Consider the following 16,633-nt stretch of genomic DNA (forward strand, 5'->3'; position numbering starts at 1 on the left):
AACGCGGACTATATCCCAATAGCGGACGGGGACGCCATCATTTGGGCCAACCACGGATACCAGCACCACACTACGAACGTGACTTCATACGAAGATTACGTCGCCGAAACGGAATAAGCCGCAGAGCTGTTTAGCCTAGACCGGATGGCGCAAGTGATAGCAGCCGACCTGGACCACATCAAGAACCTGGTGGCCACGCTAAGGGTCCACCATCGGGAACAAGGAGTATAAACCTGCTCGGAACAGCATTGCAGGTAGTGGCCGGAACGCCCGACTTCGACGACTGGGAGCAGGTCAAATTCCAACAAAAGCAGCTGGCAGAGTCCAGCCGTGGCCAAAACGAAATCAACTCCAGGATTCAAACCCGGATCAACGAGCTGACCTGCCTCGTGAACCACATCGCCAAGGAGGACAACGCCGACCGGGCCGAAGCCATAATGGCCCGGAACAGGATCATTATAACGGATCTGGAAGTCCTCATCCTGGCCTTAACCCTTGCCAAGATCAACGTGATCAGCCCCGCCCTTCTGGACGGCGCTGACATTAAGGAATTGGGCGAGCAACACCTCGCTAACATCAGCCTAGTGGAGCTACTAGAAGTGTCAAACATTAGCGTCTTCCAGAGCGCAGACCTACTCCACTTTCTCATCAAGTTTCCCCAACCGAAGCTGGTCTGTAGGAAAATGCTTATTTTCCCGGTCCAACATCAGAACAAGATACTGGATTTCAGCGAGGGAGACATCGTGGCAGAATGCGGGCCCCAAACCCTCAGCATCGGGGATTGCGAAGCCACCATCGGCGCCACGTATTGCAGAGAACGCGAGGGGATCACCTGCGCTCAGCAGATGGTGACCGGGTCCGTCGCGCACTGCGCGACTTCGCCCGGTCACTTGGATCCGATCGTCGTGGTAGACCACGGCACCATCATCGTCAACGACGCAAGGTTCACCGTTGTAGATGAGGCGGGGACCACCCAAGCCATCTCGGGATCGTACCTAGTTACGTATTCCCACCGGGTCTCGTTTAACGGGACCTGGTACGTGAATCACCTCGGCGACTCCAAAAGAAAGGCGGTGGTACCGGCGATGACTCGAATAAACGTAACGGCACACAAGGAAAAGCTAAGCTTGCCGTTCCTACGGGAGTTAAGCCTACAAAATTCAAACTACATCGATGACCTGAACGAGACGGTGACGATAAGGAGCGCCGCCTCCTATTTTTTCACCCTCGTCGTCGCCATCCCTCTCTGCGCCATCATCTGGGTGCTATACCGCCGCCTCGAATCCCAAGGCCTTCGGAACGAGCATACAGCACGAGACGTGGAGGCCGCCCCCCGTAACCCCCCGGCCAATGACGAACCGGCCAGAACAACAGAGACGGCGCACGGTACTGTCGCCCCCGGCAGAGCATTCCCGCGGCGATACATGCCCAGAGGCCGGCCGAGCCCAGCGATAAGAGCTGGCCCTACACCCGGCCCATCGGCGCCCGAAATCCGATCGGAGCCCGCGTGCGACGGATAGCTGCGCTGCCCGTAAAAAGGAAGTTACGAAGAGAAAAGGCGACAAAAATGAAATATCAAAAAAAAATAAAAATAAAATAAAGAAAGAACAAAAAAAAATATATAAATGTCAATTCGGCAGATTCATGCATTACACTCATTACACACATTCATAAACCCATGCCCCAAACGTCCATAATCGTCCACGGATCCTTTTACCATAGCTTAGATTACAGAATTGCAAGCCCGCTGACGTCGGCTCCCGTGAGTCGCGCTGTCAGCGGAGGGAAATGCATGACGTTAGAAATACAAGAAATAAGTCAGATTCCGAACGCCGAGCGAGCAAGGCGATTTTGATAAAACCCTACTATACAAGAACCAAAACAATGTAAGTTTTCGTCACGGCCCCTGGGAGGCCCTAGAATTAAGAAGATTAAAGTAGATTAAATAGAAAATAGACACTCTCCCCCTCCCCGAACTCTACGCACCGAAGAACCAGCCATGAACGCCACCGAGAACACCCCAGCTAAGGCGCACCAGAGAGCCGCTGCATCAGCAGAGTCACCCGAAGTCGTAGACCTCACGGATTTCTCCGACGCCGAGGAACCGGAGTCCGCTGCCAAGGCGGACGAGGAAGCCGCCCCGAAGCCAGGAGTAGCCGAAGAACCCCACACCTCCGATGGGGACATGTACGCAGATAAGGAGCTAGACGCCGTCGAGGCAGGGGCAGCCGACCACGAGGGTCCCCGAGACAGCCCCCCGCTGTTCTCCCGCCGACCATCCGTGTTCCGTCGAGAGAACCTGTGGTCGCCGCCGCCGTATAAACGACGAGCCGCGCCCTGCTCCCCGGAGCCAGGGTCACCGTCATTCGAAGAGGAGTTCGGAGATGCCGGTTCTAGCCAGCACAGTTTCCCGGAACCAGAGACGCCATCATACGCGCCGATGTTCCAACAGGAGTTTGAAGATGCCGGTTATCACCAGCGCCGCGATCCCCGAACCGGCCGTGGCATTTACCGCCCCGAGAGGGGGCTGGAGCGTTACACACCAAAACCATACAACGCGTACTACGACGACGGGGAGAGCGAAGAGGAGGAACACTACGGTCGGCAATTCATAGCCGAAACAGAGACCTTTCACCACACGGTCACGCCATGGGGGTTACGCGTCACGCGTAACCACCAGATGTCCGTAGACGTCTTTGTCCCTCCCGGCCGGAATGTCAACGCGTTCTTCAGGACATTCCGAGAAGCCGCGGAACCAATCGACTACCGCTCCGAACCGGCCGCCCCAGCCAGGGCAAGCCCCCCGCACGCCAAAGCGCGACCGCCAACGCCCGCATCGGATCCTCCCCGATGCCCCAATCCTCCAGAAGAGTCAGCGGCGACCACACCAACGCACGCCGAAGCGCCCCACGCGGAGGCAGCGCAAGGCCCTCCCACTGAATGGCCCACCGGGGCTACAGAAGAGGGAAACGCTGCTCCAGTTCGACAAGCGGAGCTGACCGAACCGGAGGAGCAGTAGGAAACGGGGCCGGACAGCGGGTACCCCACCATGACCCTACGGAGGGTAAAACAACCCATTGCGGAGGAGACGGCGCCGACCCCCAAACTGGGGAGTGGGAAGGACAAGACGAGTTGCTGGTGGACTGAGACTTGGATGAATTACTACGATTTCTTCAAGACGAATCTACGCGGGAGGGGCAAAGTCCAGCGGACCTCTCCCTGATCGAAGAGCTGAACCAGCCCACCCAGTGGGTAATCGCGCCGGCAGATTGGCAGGTGAACATCCCAGGCCGAGCCCTACCGGCGGGCCTCATCGAGGAGATACACAAGCGGCTGCTGGAAACGGAGAGGCTCCGTTTCCGAAGCTGGTCCTGGGATCAGTGCTACCGGGTCCACAAGCGATCCCGGGCCGCGCCTGTCTGCGTCGACCTCCTCCCGGAAGAAAGGGGGGGGGGGGGGGTGTAACGAACCTTAGGAAGGTTCGTCACAGCGCGCTACATCGCGGGATCGTCACCGCCTCATTTTTCCCCTTTTTATATCTCCAGTTTCCCTTAAATATATCGTTACTTAGCCTTAAGAACAGAGAATGCATACGATAAATGTACCACCAATAAAGAAACTCATTCCCCATATCGTTTCGCCTACCGTTTCACGACAGCCAATCCCACATTCTCGTACCAACACATTACCCCCACCTCTAAAGTTAAGCTCCCGAAGCACAGACCGAAGATACTGATAAGTTACAGATCGGCGGCAGCGAAGTTTTCCCGAGCGCGCAAGCGCCGAGCAGACTTCACTTACGCGGAGACCCGGGCCGAGAATAGACGTTGTCCCGCGTGGCAACTAAGATACAAGCTAAGAATCCTTCCGGGAACGTGACGAAACAACAAAAAATATCAATGTAACAAATTACCTGTATAACCAGCAAGCTAATAAATCATTATTGTAACGAGAACCAACCCCGTGTAAGTCATTTTTGGGGAACTCGCCAGCGAGCCACACTCACCTCCACTAACCCCCGATCAATCCTCGAAACCCCCCTCAAGCAGGTGTGACACGCCCTGCGCCCCTCTCTCGACCCCCACAGGTGTGACTCGCCCTGTGACCCTTCTTTCCCGACCCACGCAGGTGTGCCTCGCCCTGCGCCCGCCTCTCTCTCGACCCACGCGGGTGTGCCTCGCTCCGCGCCTTTCTTCTCGATCCTCACGTCCGCCCAGTAAGACGAGCCGACCCCCCTTTCGGAGTTCCTGCGAACTACAAATTTCTTGTAGGAAGACCCCTGGACAGGACTGAGCTTACCTCAGTCTGGAAGAGGAGACATTACAAGTGGCGCCCGAGCAGGGACCCGAAGGATCCTCTAACGAGGGGTTCGTGGATTACAAACCCACGGCAGTCAGGAGTGCAAGAGACAGACCGAAAAAAAAGGAAAAAAAGGGGGAAAGATAACCCCCCGCGTGTACGCCTACGTGCATACGCGGCCGATCGCTCGACCGCAGAAAAAAACCCACCCCACTACCGCGGCGCGTAACCGTGCTCAAATCCCCACAATTCTAACGGTGAGGATCGCGAACGAGTCTACGTACGTGTACTAAGTGACAGTGAAAAGAAAAGGGAACACAGTACCTCAAGATCCCGGACGCTCAACCAGTCCGTAGGAACAGAGAAGCAACGACCAAGAGAAGCATGGAGCCCTATACGGGGGAACAATCAGGTGAGTACGACGGGGACGAATTGACCGTTAATCCGGGGGTCAGCACCGGCTGGATCCACAAGCGCCGCCGGGAAGAACTGGAAGCCTTCGCGGAAGAATTCGGGTTCGCCCGCGAAGGGACAGTTGAGGACCTACGGAAAAGGTTCGCCACGCTGGTCGAAGGACCCCTCGAACAAGAGGCCTGGATTCGACTGGCGGAACTCGAACGGCAATACGCCAAACCACCGGGACGCGCAAGTCGCCGCAACCCTCTACTTCCGGGCAGGCGGAGAGACGGAAGGCAGACCCCAAAAGCGGTCTGCAGATCCCTGGGGCCCCCGAAGGCAGACCAACCGGCCCGCCCATCGTGGTGACCGCAGTCGCCCCCCCAAGACCCCCGTCCACAGAGGTCCGCCCCTCACCCATGAGGAGGCTCCTCCCTGAAAGCGATAGACCCCGCGGGGGTAACGACGCGTTGGAAGCCCATCGATACAGTCAAGCTGCCCAGATGGCGGAACGGATTAGGAGGTGGGGGATCCAATTCGACGGACAGGATGATCCGTTGTCTTTCATCGAGCTGTTGGAAGAGCGCGGGCTTTCGTACGGGATAGACACCAACCACTTGCCTCGAGCTATGGCGGAAATCCTTATCGACCGAGCCAACCGCTGGTTCCGCACCAGCAGGCTGCAAGGCGCCTCGTGGGTCAACTTCCGGCAACTTCCTCCCGCCGCGGTATTTCGAACAGTTAGAGGATCAGATCCGAGCCCGCAAGCAAGCGACGGGCGAGTTATTCAAGGACTTCATAATCGAGCTCAGGTTGCTCATGCACCACGCCGGGTACGATGATGCCCAAGAGCTCAACAGGATTTATGATAATACTCTGCCGGCATATCAACTGTACGTGCGAAGACACGAACTGCGAAGTTTGGCCCAACTAACGATGTTGGCTACGGAGTTCGAATCCATCCAAGAGCGGAATAACCCCACTGCTCCCACTGCCCCTCGGACCGGCCCAAGATACACTAGACCGACGACGCACCAGACGCAAAACGAGGTCGAAGCAAACCGGACCTCCTTTCGGAAGCCCCAATGGGACACGGCAGGACCGGCAAGGAGACCATCGTCAAACCGACCCGACACTCCAGCGCCGGAAGTCGCTCACCGCATGGTCACCACCCCCATCGCCAACCCACGGATGGCCTGTCGCCGCTGCGGCGAAGCCGGCCATGCCTCCCACAACTGCACCAACCCCTCTATCCTGTTCTGTTGGGAAAGCGGTAAGCGAGGCGTAAGGACCATCGATTGCTGCCGCCAAGACTCGTCGGGAAACGACCAGCGTCCCCGACTGGCACAGGAACAGCCGGGAACGACGCCTCCCCAATCCCAGAACGAAGCCACCCACTACAGATGCAGGACGGCCGGATAGTGGCGAGGGTGACGATAGGAGGACGGGCCACAGCGGCCACTGTGGATACCGGGGCGTCCCGGAGTTTCGTCAGCTCCAACCTCGCCCGGCAGCTCGGCAACGACGCCGGCCTCAGGGAAGCGTGCGTTCAGATCCGCCTGGCAGACGGGTCGGTACGCGAAATAACGCAAATTCTGTTGGCGTTCGTTAAACTGGACAAACGCGAGGTACAGATACCGCTCCTAGTGTTACCAAACATGCTAGAGCAGGTCATCGTGGGGATGGACTTCCTCTGCGCCATCGAAACAACGATACAGTGTGGCACCACCCTCCTCCAACTCCGCGACAGTCGCCTCGGGACAAATACACCGGTAGTTACCGCCAGCCAGGTGCACACCCCGGAACACGCGCCTACGAAACCCAAGGCGACGAACGATACGCCACGCAAACAAGGAATCAGGAACACGAAGCCCAGGACCCCGACGGAACGCCCTGACCCCAGGTCATCCAACCAGGGCAAAATCTCGGGTAAGACAACAAGGGACGCGAACAGACCCACCAGGACCCCCGGTCCAACGTCCTCGACGAGTGGTGGAGAGCCCGGAGCAACGATCGAACCCCCACGGCGGCGACGATCGTCCAGCGGCCCAGCGCCGAATACAACGACCACGTTAGCCGCCCCGGCGAGCGAGCGCGGTAACGCAGCCCTTTCGGTAACGGAAACTCCCACAACCGAAATCGTCCTTACTGCCCGAAGTTTTCCCAGCCGAGAACCGGATATAGGAGCAACAGCCACTCGAGACACCGACCGGGGCACCGACGCGCCCGTGGCCGGAGATCAACTCATCAGCACCAACGCCACGGGGCGCTGCTGGAGCCACCCTCCCCGCGTCGCCGAAGGTTTCACTGTAGCAGGCACCAGAGCGGAAATCTGCGTCACCCGAACGAGCCGCTGGTCTAGTACTAGCGGCATCATCGAGACCCGCATGTTCGTGCATCACGCCGAACACCACACGACCCATGTATTCAGCCGGAGTCCCGAAAATGCCCTGCCTTCACCCGAAACTACCCCGGTGGTCGCTAATATAAGGGAGTACCCTCGTGGGATCGAACCGCCAAGCGCGTTCGACATGACCATACTCCCCGAGGGCCGAGACCAGACCACCGCTCCCGGAACCAGCCGGCTAAGCGAAGAGGAGCCAGAAAGAGTCCCCGACCCCTGGCCTCCCGACGTGGCGCCGCAAAACCAGGAATTCCTGGACGAAGAGCTGCCGAAGCTCGCAGGCCTCCGAGGGACCACGGACCTCACGGAGCACACGATAGTTATGAGGGACCAGCGTCCCATAAAGCAACGGTACTACCCAAAGAACCCGGCTATGCGTCGGATCATCGACGAGCAGGTCGACCAGCTGATAGCAGAAGGCCTGATCGAGCCCTCGCGAAGTCCCCACAGCGCCCCCATTGTCCTCGTCCGCAAAAAGGACGGGAGGTGGCGCATGTGTGTGGACTATCGACAACTAAACGAACATTCGATCCCGGACGCATACCCGTTGCCGAGGATCAACTATATACTGGAAAGACTCCGAAACGCGCGGTTCATCACCACGCTGGATCTGAAGAATGTATACTGGCAGATACCGATGGCCCATGACAGTAAGGAGGCCACGGCGTTCACGGTGCCCGGAAGAGGCCTCTATCAGTGGAAGGTAATGCCTTTCGGGTTACATTCCGCGGGAGCCACGTTCCAGCGTACCCTCGACACGGTCATCGGCGCAGACATGGAACCCTTCGCTTTCGCGTATCTGGACGACATCGTCATCGTCGGCAAGGATTTCGCGGAACATTTGCGCAACGTCAAGAGAGTCTTCTCGCGACTGCGCCGGGCCAATCTGCGGATCAACGCAGACAAATGCGTATTTTTCCAGCGCCGCATAAAATACCTGGGTCACATGGTCAGCGAGGAAGACATTCATACCGACCCTGACAAGATAGCGGCCGTCAAAGACCTGAGACCACCCACTAACCTGAAGGAATTGCGACAATGCATAGGCATGGCGGGCTGGTATCGTCGATTCGTCCCCAATTTCGCCACCCTAGTGCAACCGATGTCATTGCTACTAAAGAAGGGGAGAGCATGGGCATGGGGACAGGAACAACAGGACTCCTTCGACGAACTCAAAGTGCGACTCACCACCGCCCCGGTGCTCGCCTGCCCGGACTTCAACGTCAAATTCTCCCTGCAGACCGACGCGAGCAACGTGGGTGTGGGCGCGGTCCTCACCCAAGAGATCGAAGGGAAGGAACGCGTCATAGCCTACGTCAGCCGGCGCCTTAACAAGGAAGAGGAGAATTATTCGGCCACCGACAAGGAATGCGCTGTTACTTGGAAGGATACCGGTTCGACGTGGTGACCGACCATCTCGCGCTGAGATGGCTAAACACCCTTGGCTCCCTTACGGGAGAGTGACGAGATGGGCGCTGGAGCTGCAGCAGTACCAATACGACGTACATTATCGGGCCGGCAACCAGAACGTGGTCGCCGGCGCGCTCTCTAGGCAACCTTTGGAATCCCTTTCACGCGTCGAGGAAGAGGGCACGACCTGCCCGTGGCTCAGAAGAAGGATCCAACAAGTTCACGACGAGCCCCAAAAATACCCGGACTACACGTACGAAAACGGGCTGCTTTACCGAAACCGGGGGCACGGAGCCGACGATGACGACCACGTGCCGTGGAAGCTCTGCGTGCCCAAGGACTGCCGAGCGAGAGTCCTCCGCGAGTGCCACGACCAACCGACGGCAGGCCACCTCGGCGTACGAAAAACTATCACGAGGATATCCCAGAGGTATTATTGGCCGGGATTTTATCGCGACGTGAGGCGATATATCCGCGGTTGCGTGAGCTGCCAGAAGTTCAAGGCTACCCAACGCAAGCCAGTGGGCAGGATGCTCACTCGCAAGGCCGAGGAACCCTTCGCCACCCTGTGCCCCGACCTCGTCGGACCGTTACCCCGATCCAAACGGGGGAACGCCATCCTGCTAGTTTTCTTTGACACCTTCTCCAAATGGGTCGAACTGGTGCCCCTTAAGAAGGCAACGACGGCTAGCCTCGAACGAGCTTTCAGGGAACGCATACTGAGTAGCTTCGGTGTTCCGAAGCTGTTTGTCTGTGACAACGGCACCCAGTTCACCAGTCGGTCGTTCAAGACCTTCCTGCACACCGCCAGCTTGGAACTCCAACACACCGCGCCCTATTGTCCGCAAGAGAACCCGACGGAAAGGGCAAACCTGACCGTGAAGACGATGATCGCCCAATTCGTGGACGATCACCAAAACACGTGGGACGAACTCTTGCCAGAAATGACGCTGGCGATCAACTCGAGCGTCTCGGAGACTACCGGTTTCAGCCCGGCATTCCTCGTACACGGAAGAGAGACTCGACTGCCCGGCGCCTTATACGACGAGGTCACGCCGGGGACGGGAAGAGCCCAGGAAACTCCTATGGGTAAGGCCGCCAGGCTAAAAGAAGTGTTCGCCATCGTCAGAGACAACATTCAAAGGGCCAGCCAAGAACAAGGGAGGCACTACAACCTTCGCCGACGACAGTGGCGTCCCACGATCGGTTCGCTAGTACTTCTACGGCAGCATCACCTCTCAAACGCCGCCGAAGGCTTCGCGGCAAAACTGGCCCCTAAATTTGACGGCCCCTATCCCGTCGCCAAACATCGTTCAGCTGCAGCACCCGAGCAGCCGGAAACGGAAGGTCGCCAACATCAACGATCTGAGAGGATTCCACTACCGCGAACCCGACGAACGTGCCGGGGAGGCGGACGACCCAGGGGCACAGGTACCGGCTGAAACGAAGGGAAAAGGGGGGGAAGGGGCGCCCGTGCCGGGGAAAAACCCGAGCGAGGCAAGCGACGACTGCCCGGATCCCGAAAAGTACCGACACTAGGTCGACCGACGGCGTAGCCCGCGACAAGCGTCTCCGGCAGTCCGAGACCCCACCATCACCGATCAGTGCCATTCCGCCACCACAGCCGAACGGTCGAATCGATCCCAACCCAAACGCATCCGAAGATAACGCACAACCATACAACATGAAGGACCTACTGATTTTCCTCACTCTGCTAACCTCGACGCGCGCGCTGGTCAAGTTGAATGACTACACTAACGCGGACTATATCCCAATAGCGGACGGGGACGCCATCATTTGGGCCAACCACGGATACCTGCACCACACTACGAACGTGACTTCATACGAAGATTACGTCGCCGAAACGGAATAAGCCGCAGAGCGGTTTAGCCTAGACCGGATGGCGCAAGTGATAGCAGCCGACCTGGACCACATCAAGAACCTGGTGGCCACGCTAAGGGTCCACCATCGGGGAACAAGGAGTATAAACCTGCTCGGAACAGCATTGAAGGTAGTGGCCGGAACGTCCGACTTCGACGACTGGGAGCAGGTCAAATTCCAACAAAAGCAGCTGGCAGAGTCAAGCCGTGGCCAAAACGAAATCAACTCCAGGATTCAAACCCGGATCAACGAGCTGACCTGCCTCGTGAACCACATCGCCAAGGAGGACAACGCCGACCGGGCCGAAGCCATAATGGCCCGGAACAGGATCATTATAACGGATCTGGAAGTCCTCATCCTGGCCTTAACCCTTGCCAAGATCAACGTGATCAGCCCCGCCCTTCTGGACGGCGCTGACATTAAGGAATTGGGCGAGCAACACCTCGCTAACATCAGCCTAGTGGAGCTACTAGAAGTGTCAAACATTAGCGTCTTCCAGAGCGCAGACCTACTCCACTTTCTCATCAAGTTTCCCCAACCGAAGCTGGTCTGTAGGAAAATGCTTATTTTCCCGGTCCAACATCAGAACAAGATACTGGATTTCAGCGCGGGAGACATCGTGGCAGAATGCGGGCCCCAAACCCTCAGCATCGGGGATTGCGAAGCCACCATCGGCGCCACGTATTGCAGAGAACGCGAGGGGATCACCTGCGCTCAGCAGATGGTGACCGGGTCCGTCGCGCACTGCGCGACTTCGCCCGGTCACTTGGATCCGATCGTCGTGGTAGACCACGGCACCATCATCGTCAACGACGCAAGGTTCACCGTTGTAGATGAGGCGGGGACCACCCAAGCCATCTCGGGATCGTACCTAGTTACGTATTCCCACCGGGTCTCGTTTAACGGGACCTGGTACGTGAATCACCTCGGCGACTCCAAAAGAAAGGCGGTGGTACCGGCGATGACTCGAATAAACGTAACGGCACACAAGGAAAAGCTAAGCTTGCCGTTCCTACGGGAGTTAAGCCTACAAAATTCAAACTACATCGACGACCTGAACGAGACGGTGACGATAAGGAGCGCCGCCTCCTATTTGTTCACCCTCGTCGTCGCCATCCCTCTCTGCGCCATCATCTGGGTGCTATACCGCCGCCTTGAATCCCAAGGCCTTCGGAACGAGCATACAGCACGAGACGTGGAGGCCGCCCCCCGTAACCCCCGGCCAATGACGAACCGGCCAGAACAACAGAGACGGCGCACGGTACTGTCGCCCCCGGCAGAGCCTTCCCGCGGCGATACATGCCCAGAGGCCGGCCGAGCCCAGCGATAAGAGCTGGCCCTACACCCGGCCCATCGGCGCCCGAAATCCGATCGGAGCCCGCGTGCGACGCATAGCTGCGCTGCCCGTAAAACGGAAGTTACGAAGAAACAAGGCAAAAAAAATGAAATATCCAAAAAAAAAAAAAAATAAAATAAAGAAAGAACAAAAAAAAATATAAATGTCAATTCGGCAGATTCATGCATTACACTCATTACACACATTCATAAACCCATGCCCCAAACGTCCATAATCGTCCCACGGATCCGTTTACCATAGCTTAGATTACAGAATTGCAAGCCCGCTGACGCCGGCTCCCGTGAGTCGCGCTGTCAGCGGAGGGAAATGCATGACGTTAGAAATACAAGAAATAAGTCAGATTCCGAACGCCGAGCGAGCAAGGCGATTTTGATAAAACCCTACTATACAAGAACCAAAACAATGTAAGTTTTCGTCACGGCCCCTGGGAGGCCCTAGAATTAAGAAGATTAAAGTAGATTAAATAGAAAATAGACACTCTCCCCCTCCCCGAACTCTACGCACCGAAGAACCAGCCATGAACGCCACCGAGAACACCCCAGCTAAGGCGCACCAGAGAGCCGCTGCATCAGCAGAGTCACCCGAAGTCGTAGACCTCACGGATTTCTCCGACGCCGAGGGTTCCCGAGACATCCCCCCGCTGTTCTCCCGCCGACCATCCGGGTTCCGTCGAGAGAACCTGTGGTCGCCGCCGCCGTATAAACGACGAGCCGCGACCTGCTCCCCGGAGCCAGGGTCACCGTCATTCGAAGAGGAGTTCGAAGATGCCGGTTCTAGCCAGCACAGCTTCCCGGAACCAGAGACGCCATCATACGCGCCGATGTTCGAACAGGAGTTTGAAGATGCCGGTTATCACCAGCGCCGCCATCCCCGAACCGGACGTGGCATTTACCGTCCCGAGAGGGGGCTGGAGCGTTACACACCAAAACCATACAACGCGTACTACGACGACGGGGAGAGCGAAGAGGAGGAACCCTACGGTCGGCAATTCATAGCCGAAACAGAGACCTTTCACCACACGCTCACGCCATGGGGGTTACGCGTCACGCGTAAACACCAGATGTCCGTAGACGTCTTTGTCCCTCCCGGCCGGAATGTCAACGCGTTCTTCAGGACATTCCGAAAAGCCGCGGAACCAATCGACTACCGCTCCGAACCGGCCGCCCCAGCCAGGGCAAGCCCCCCGCACGCCGAAGCGCGACCGCCAACGCCCGCATCGGATCCTCCCCGATGCCCCAATCCTCCAGAAGAGTCAGCGGCGACCACACCAACGCACGCCGAAGCGCCCCACGCGGAGGCAGCGCAAGGCCCTCCCACTGAATGGCCCACCGGGGCTACAGAAGAGGGAAACGCCGCTCCGGTTCGACAAGCGGAGCTGACCGAACCGGAGGAGCAGTGGGAAACGGGGCCAGACAGCGGGTACCCCACCATGACCCTACGGAGGGTAAAACAACCCGTTGCGGAGGAGACGGCGCCGACCCCCAAACTGGGGAGTGGGAAGGACAAGACGAGTTGCTGGTGGACTGCGACTTGGATAAATTACTACGATTTCTACAAGACGAATCTACGCGGGAGGGGCAAAGTCCAGCGGACTTCTCCCTGATCGAAGAGCTGAACCAGCCCACCCAGTGGGTAATCGCGCCGGCAGATTGGCAGGTGAACATCCTACGCCGAGCCCTACCGGCGGGCCTCATCGAGGAGATACACCAGCGGCTGCTGGAAACGGAGAGGCTCCGTTTCCGAAGCTGGTCCTGGGATCAGTGCTACCGGGTCCACAAGCGATCCCGGGCCGCGGCTGTCTGCGTCGACCTCCTCCCGGAAGAAAGGGGGGGGGGGGGGGGGGGGGGGGGTGTAACGAACCTTAGGAAGGTTCGTCACATCGCGCTACATCGCGGGATCGTCACCGCCTCATTTTTCCCCTTTTTATATCTCCAGTTTCCCTTAAATATATCGTTACTTAGCCTTAAGAACAGAGAATGCATACGATAAATGTACCACCAATAAAGAAACTCATTCCCCATATCGTTTCGCCTACCGTTTTCCCGAGCGCGCAAGCGCCGAGCAGACTTCACTTACGCGGAGACCCGGGCCGAGAATAGACGTTGTCCCGCGTGACAACTAAGATACAAGTTAAGAATCCTTCCGGGAACGTGACGAAACAACAAAAAATATTCAATGTAACAAATTACCTGTATAACCAGCAAGCTAATAAATCATTATTGTAACGAGAACCAACCCCGTGTAAGTAATTTTTGGGGATCCAAACCCCTCCCCGGTCACCCTTACCAACAACTACTCGCCAGCGAGCCACACTCACCTCCACTAACCCCCGATCAATCCCCGAAACCCCCCCTCACGCAGGTGTGACACGCCCTGCGCCCCTCTCTCGACCCCCACAGGTGTGACTCGCCCTGTGACCCCTCTTTCCCGCCCCACGCAGGTGTGCCTCGCCCTGCGCCCGCCTCTCTCTCGACCCACGCGGGTGTGCCTCGCTCCGCGCCTTTCTTCTCGACCCTCACGTCCGCCCAGTAAGACGAGCCGACCCCCCTTTCGGAGTTCCTGCGAACTACAAATTTCTTGTAGGAAGACCCCTGGACAGGACTGAGCTTACCTCAGCCTGGAAGAGGAGACATTACACCGACTTGGAGAACCTCATCCTGGGCCTGACACTAGCCAAAATCAAGATGGTGAGCCCAACCCTCTTCGCCGGCACCGACATCAAAGAGCTGAACGAGCAACACTTCGCTAATATACGCTTAGTGGAACTCCTGGAAGTCCCCAACGTCAGCGTCTTCCAGAACGTCGACCTGCTACGATTTCTGAAACGATTCCCCGATTCCCGTTCCAACGCGAAAACAAAATTTTAGACTTCAGCGACGGTGAAATGGTGGTTTAGTGCGGCACCCAGCACTCAACATCGGGAGCTGCGAACCCAGCGTCGCCGCAACGTTTTGCAAGGAACGGCGAGTGACTACCTGCGCACAACAGCTAGTAGCGGGGTCCACCGTACGCTGCGCCACGCTACCCGGACATTTGGACTCGATAACAGTAGTCGACCACGGCACGATCATCGTAAACGACGACAACGTGACCGTCATCGACGACGCAGGGGCCAGCTTACCGTTCTTACGAGAACTAAGCCTGAAGAAGCCTCAATCACATCGACGACCTGCACGAACTGCTGACGGTGAAGAGTACGTCATGGTACGTATTCCCCTCTGCATCGTCATTGGAATATTATACCGCCGCCTCAATGCGAAAGCGCCGGAACGAAACGCCGACACAGCATAAAGCAAAGAGAACGGCCGACACCCACCAACCGCATCGCCCCGCGCCCGACAAACCACGATGACACCACCCGCAGACAGCACGACGACGACGGCCAAGCCAGGGGCCAGACACCTTCGAGACAAGCGAGACATCGTCCGACAGTAGCATGGACAGTGAAGACGGGTTCACTACGGATTCAGAGGACGAAGAGGAACCCCAAACCCGAAGACACGACCCCCCGCCGCAGTACTCTCGCCAATGCCCGCCAGGCAGCGTCACCTTGCGAGGGGGACCGTCGGAGCTACCCTCGTACCAGCAGTCCCAGAGATGAGGTGTTTCTTTGGTCCACAGCATGTCCGTACGCCCCCATGGGCGACATATTTGACGACTACGCAAGGCCCCGCGACTAGATCACCGATCTCCGCAGAAACACCACCGCCGACGAGGGAGTCAGCTCCGAGGAGGGCACCGGCCACCTCGCCAATGGAGACGGACGAGTACGAAGAGGCAACACCACGGCGCACCACGACGAGGTATACGAAGCGCCCGCTGCCGAGCTCACTGCGCGTTGGGCGGTCGCCCCACCAGAATGGGTGACGAACATCGCCAACCGGACCCTGCCAGCGCCGCTTGTCCCAGAGGTACTGCGGCGACTAGAGCCGCAGCCAAACACATCAGGTCGCGCTGATTTCCCCCCACTCCAAGCCAAGCGGCCGACCAGGCGCCACCGCCCACGAAAACGATGACGCCGCGGAAGCAATGCTGCGCCGAGCAGACTCCGCCAACTGAGAAAACGATGACATCGCGGAAGCTTGCGGCAAACGCCCGCGGCGAACCTGCCAAATCATGGAAATGCAAGAAATAAACTAGGGCATGCCACGATCGGTGAATCGGCAAAAGCGAACACTACACGGAAGTACCCGCAGCAACGGCAGGCGTATAACTCGACGCCAACCGAGACCAAAAGGCAACTTACGAAGAGACACAAGTCAGCACGTTTAAACTAAGAAAACCAGAGAAATACAAGAAGTTTAAATTATAAGTTTACCTACAATAAACCCAAGTTCATTTGTCACCAGTAGCCGTAGGCTACTCGTCATACGCCAACAGCGACGCTCGCCCGCACCCCGACTCTCCCCCTCTACGACAGGCCACCCTCGACGTCCTACTTTAAAGTTCCATCCATTTCTACAAATTTCTTGTGGATTGACCCCTGGACGTGACTGTGCATATCTCAGCCTGAAATAGGTACATCACAATATGAATATAGTGAATATGCCTCGAAGACTGCAGATCTGTTACTGGAAAAATATCCTGAAAAGAAGCTAAATACCACGCTTAATAGTCATTTTAATTGAACATCGGAGCCTACCAATTGGAAAGATGTCAGAGGAAGCCCAGGAAACAAAAACAAAGATTACAAAAAAAAAAAAACGAGGGGGAACCTTGTGAGTGGAACCGCAACTCTACATTTATACCCGATACTTAGTCAGTATGGCTCTCCTCCGGCAGACGCTGCTAATATTAAACGACACGACAAAGAGAGCGTGCGAGAGAGACAGAAAATCTGTCTGAGAGTGACGTCGAGCGCTGCGTAGCCACTGCAAATTGATTTG

At 57.2% G+C, this 16,633-nt stretch overlaps 2 protein-coding genes across 3 annotated transcripts; both read left to right on the forward strand.

The window, feature by feature from the left end:
• The first annotated feature begins 1,627 nt into the window (after positions 1-1,627).
• LOC117191096 lies at positions 1,628-3,065 on the forward strand. 2 transcript variants are annotated; one of them, XM_033396059.1, is made up of 2 exons: positions 1,628-1,886; positions 1,992-3,065. In XM_033396059.1, exon 2 carries the CDS (start codon positions 2,000-2,002, stop codon positions 3,017-3,019), a length of 1,020 nt encoding a protein of 339 aa, XP_033251950.1. In that variant the 5' UTR covers positions 1,628-1,886; positions 1,992-1,999; the 3' UTR covers positions 3,020-3,065. The 2 variants fall into 2 exon arrangements, with proteins under 2 accessions (XP_033251950.1, XP_033251949.1); XM_033396058.1 differs by having other exon boundaries at positions 1,957-3,062.
• An 8,893-nt stretch (positions 3,066-11,958) lies between these two features.
• LOC117191721 lies at positions 11,959-15,348 on the forward strand. Its single transcript, XM_033396507.1, has 4 exons — positions 11,959-12,151; positions 12,257-13,240; positions 13,306-13,544; positions 15,112-15,348. The coding sequence occupies exons 2-4, from the start codon at positions 12,265-12,267 to the stop codon at positions 15,346-15,348; spliced, it is 1,452 nt and encodes a 483-aa protein (XP_033252398.1). The 5' UTR covers positions 11,959-12,151; positions 12,257-12,264.
• Positions 15,349-16,633: the final 1,285 nt, after the last annotated feature.

Source organism: Drosophila miranda (genome assembly GCF_003369915.1).
Source record: "Drosophila miranda strain MSH22 chromosome Y unlocalized genomic scaffold, D.miranda_PacBio2.1 Contig_Y1_pilon, whole genome shotgun sequence".
NCBI classification, from domain to species: Eukaryota; Metazoa; Arthropoda; class Insecta; order Diptera; family Drosophilidae; genus Drosophila; species Drosophila miranda.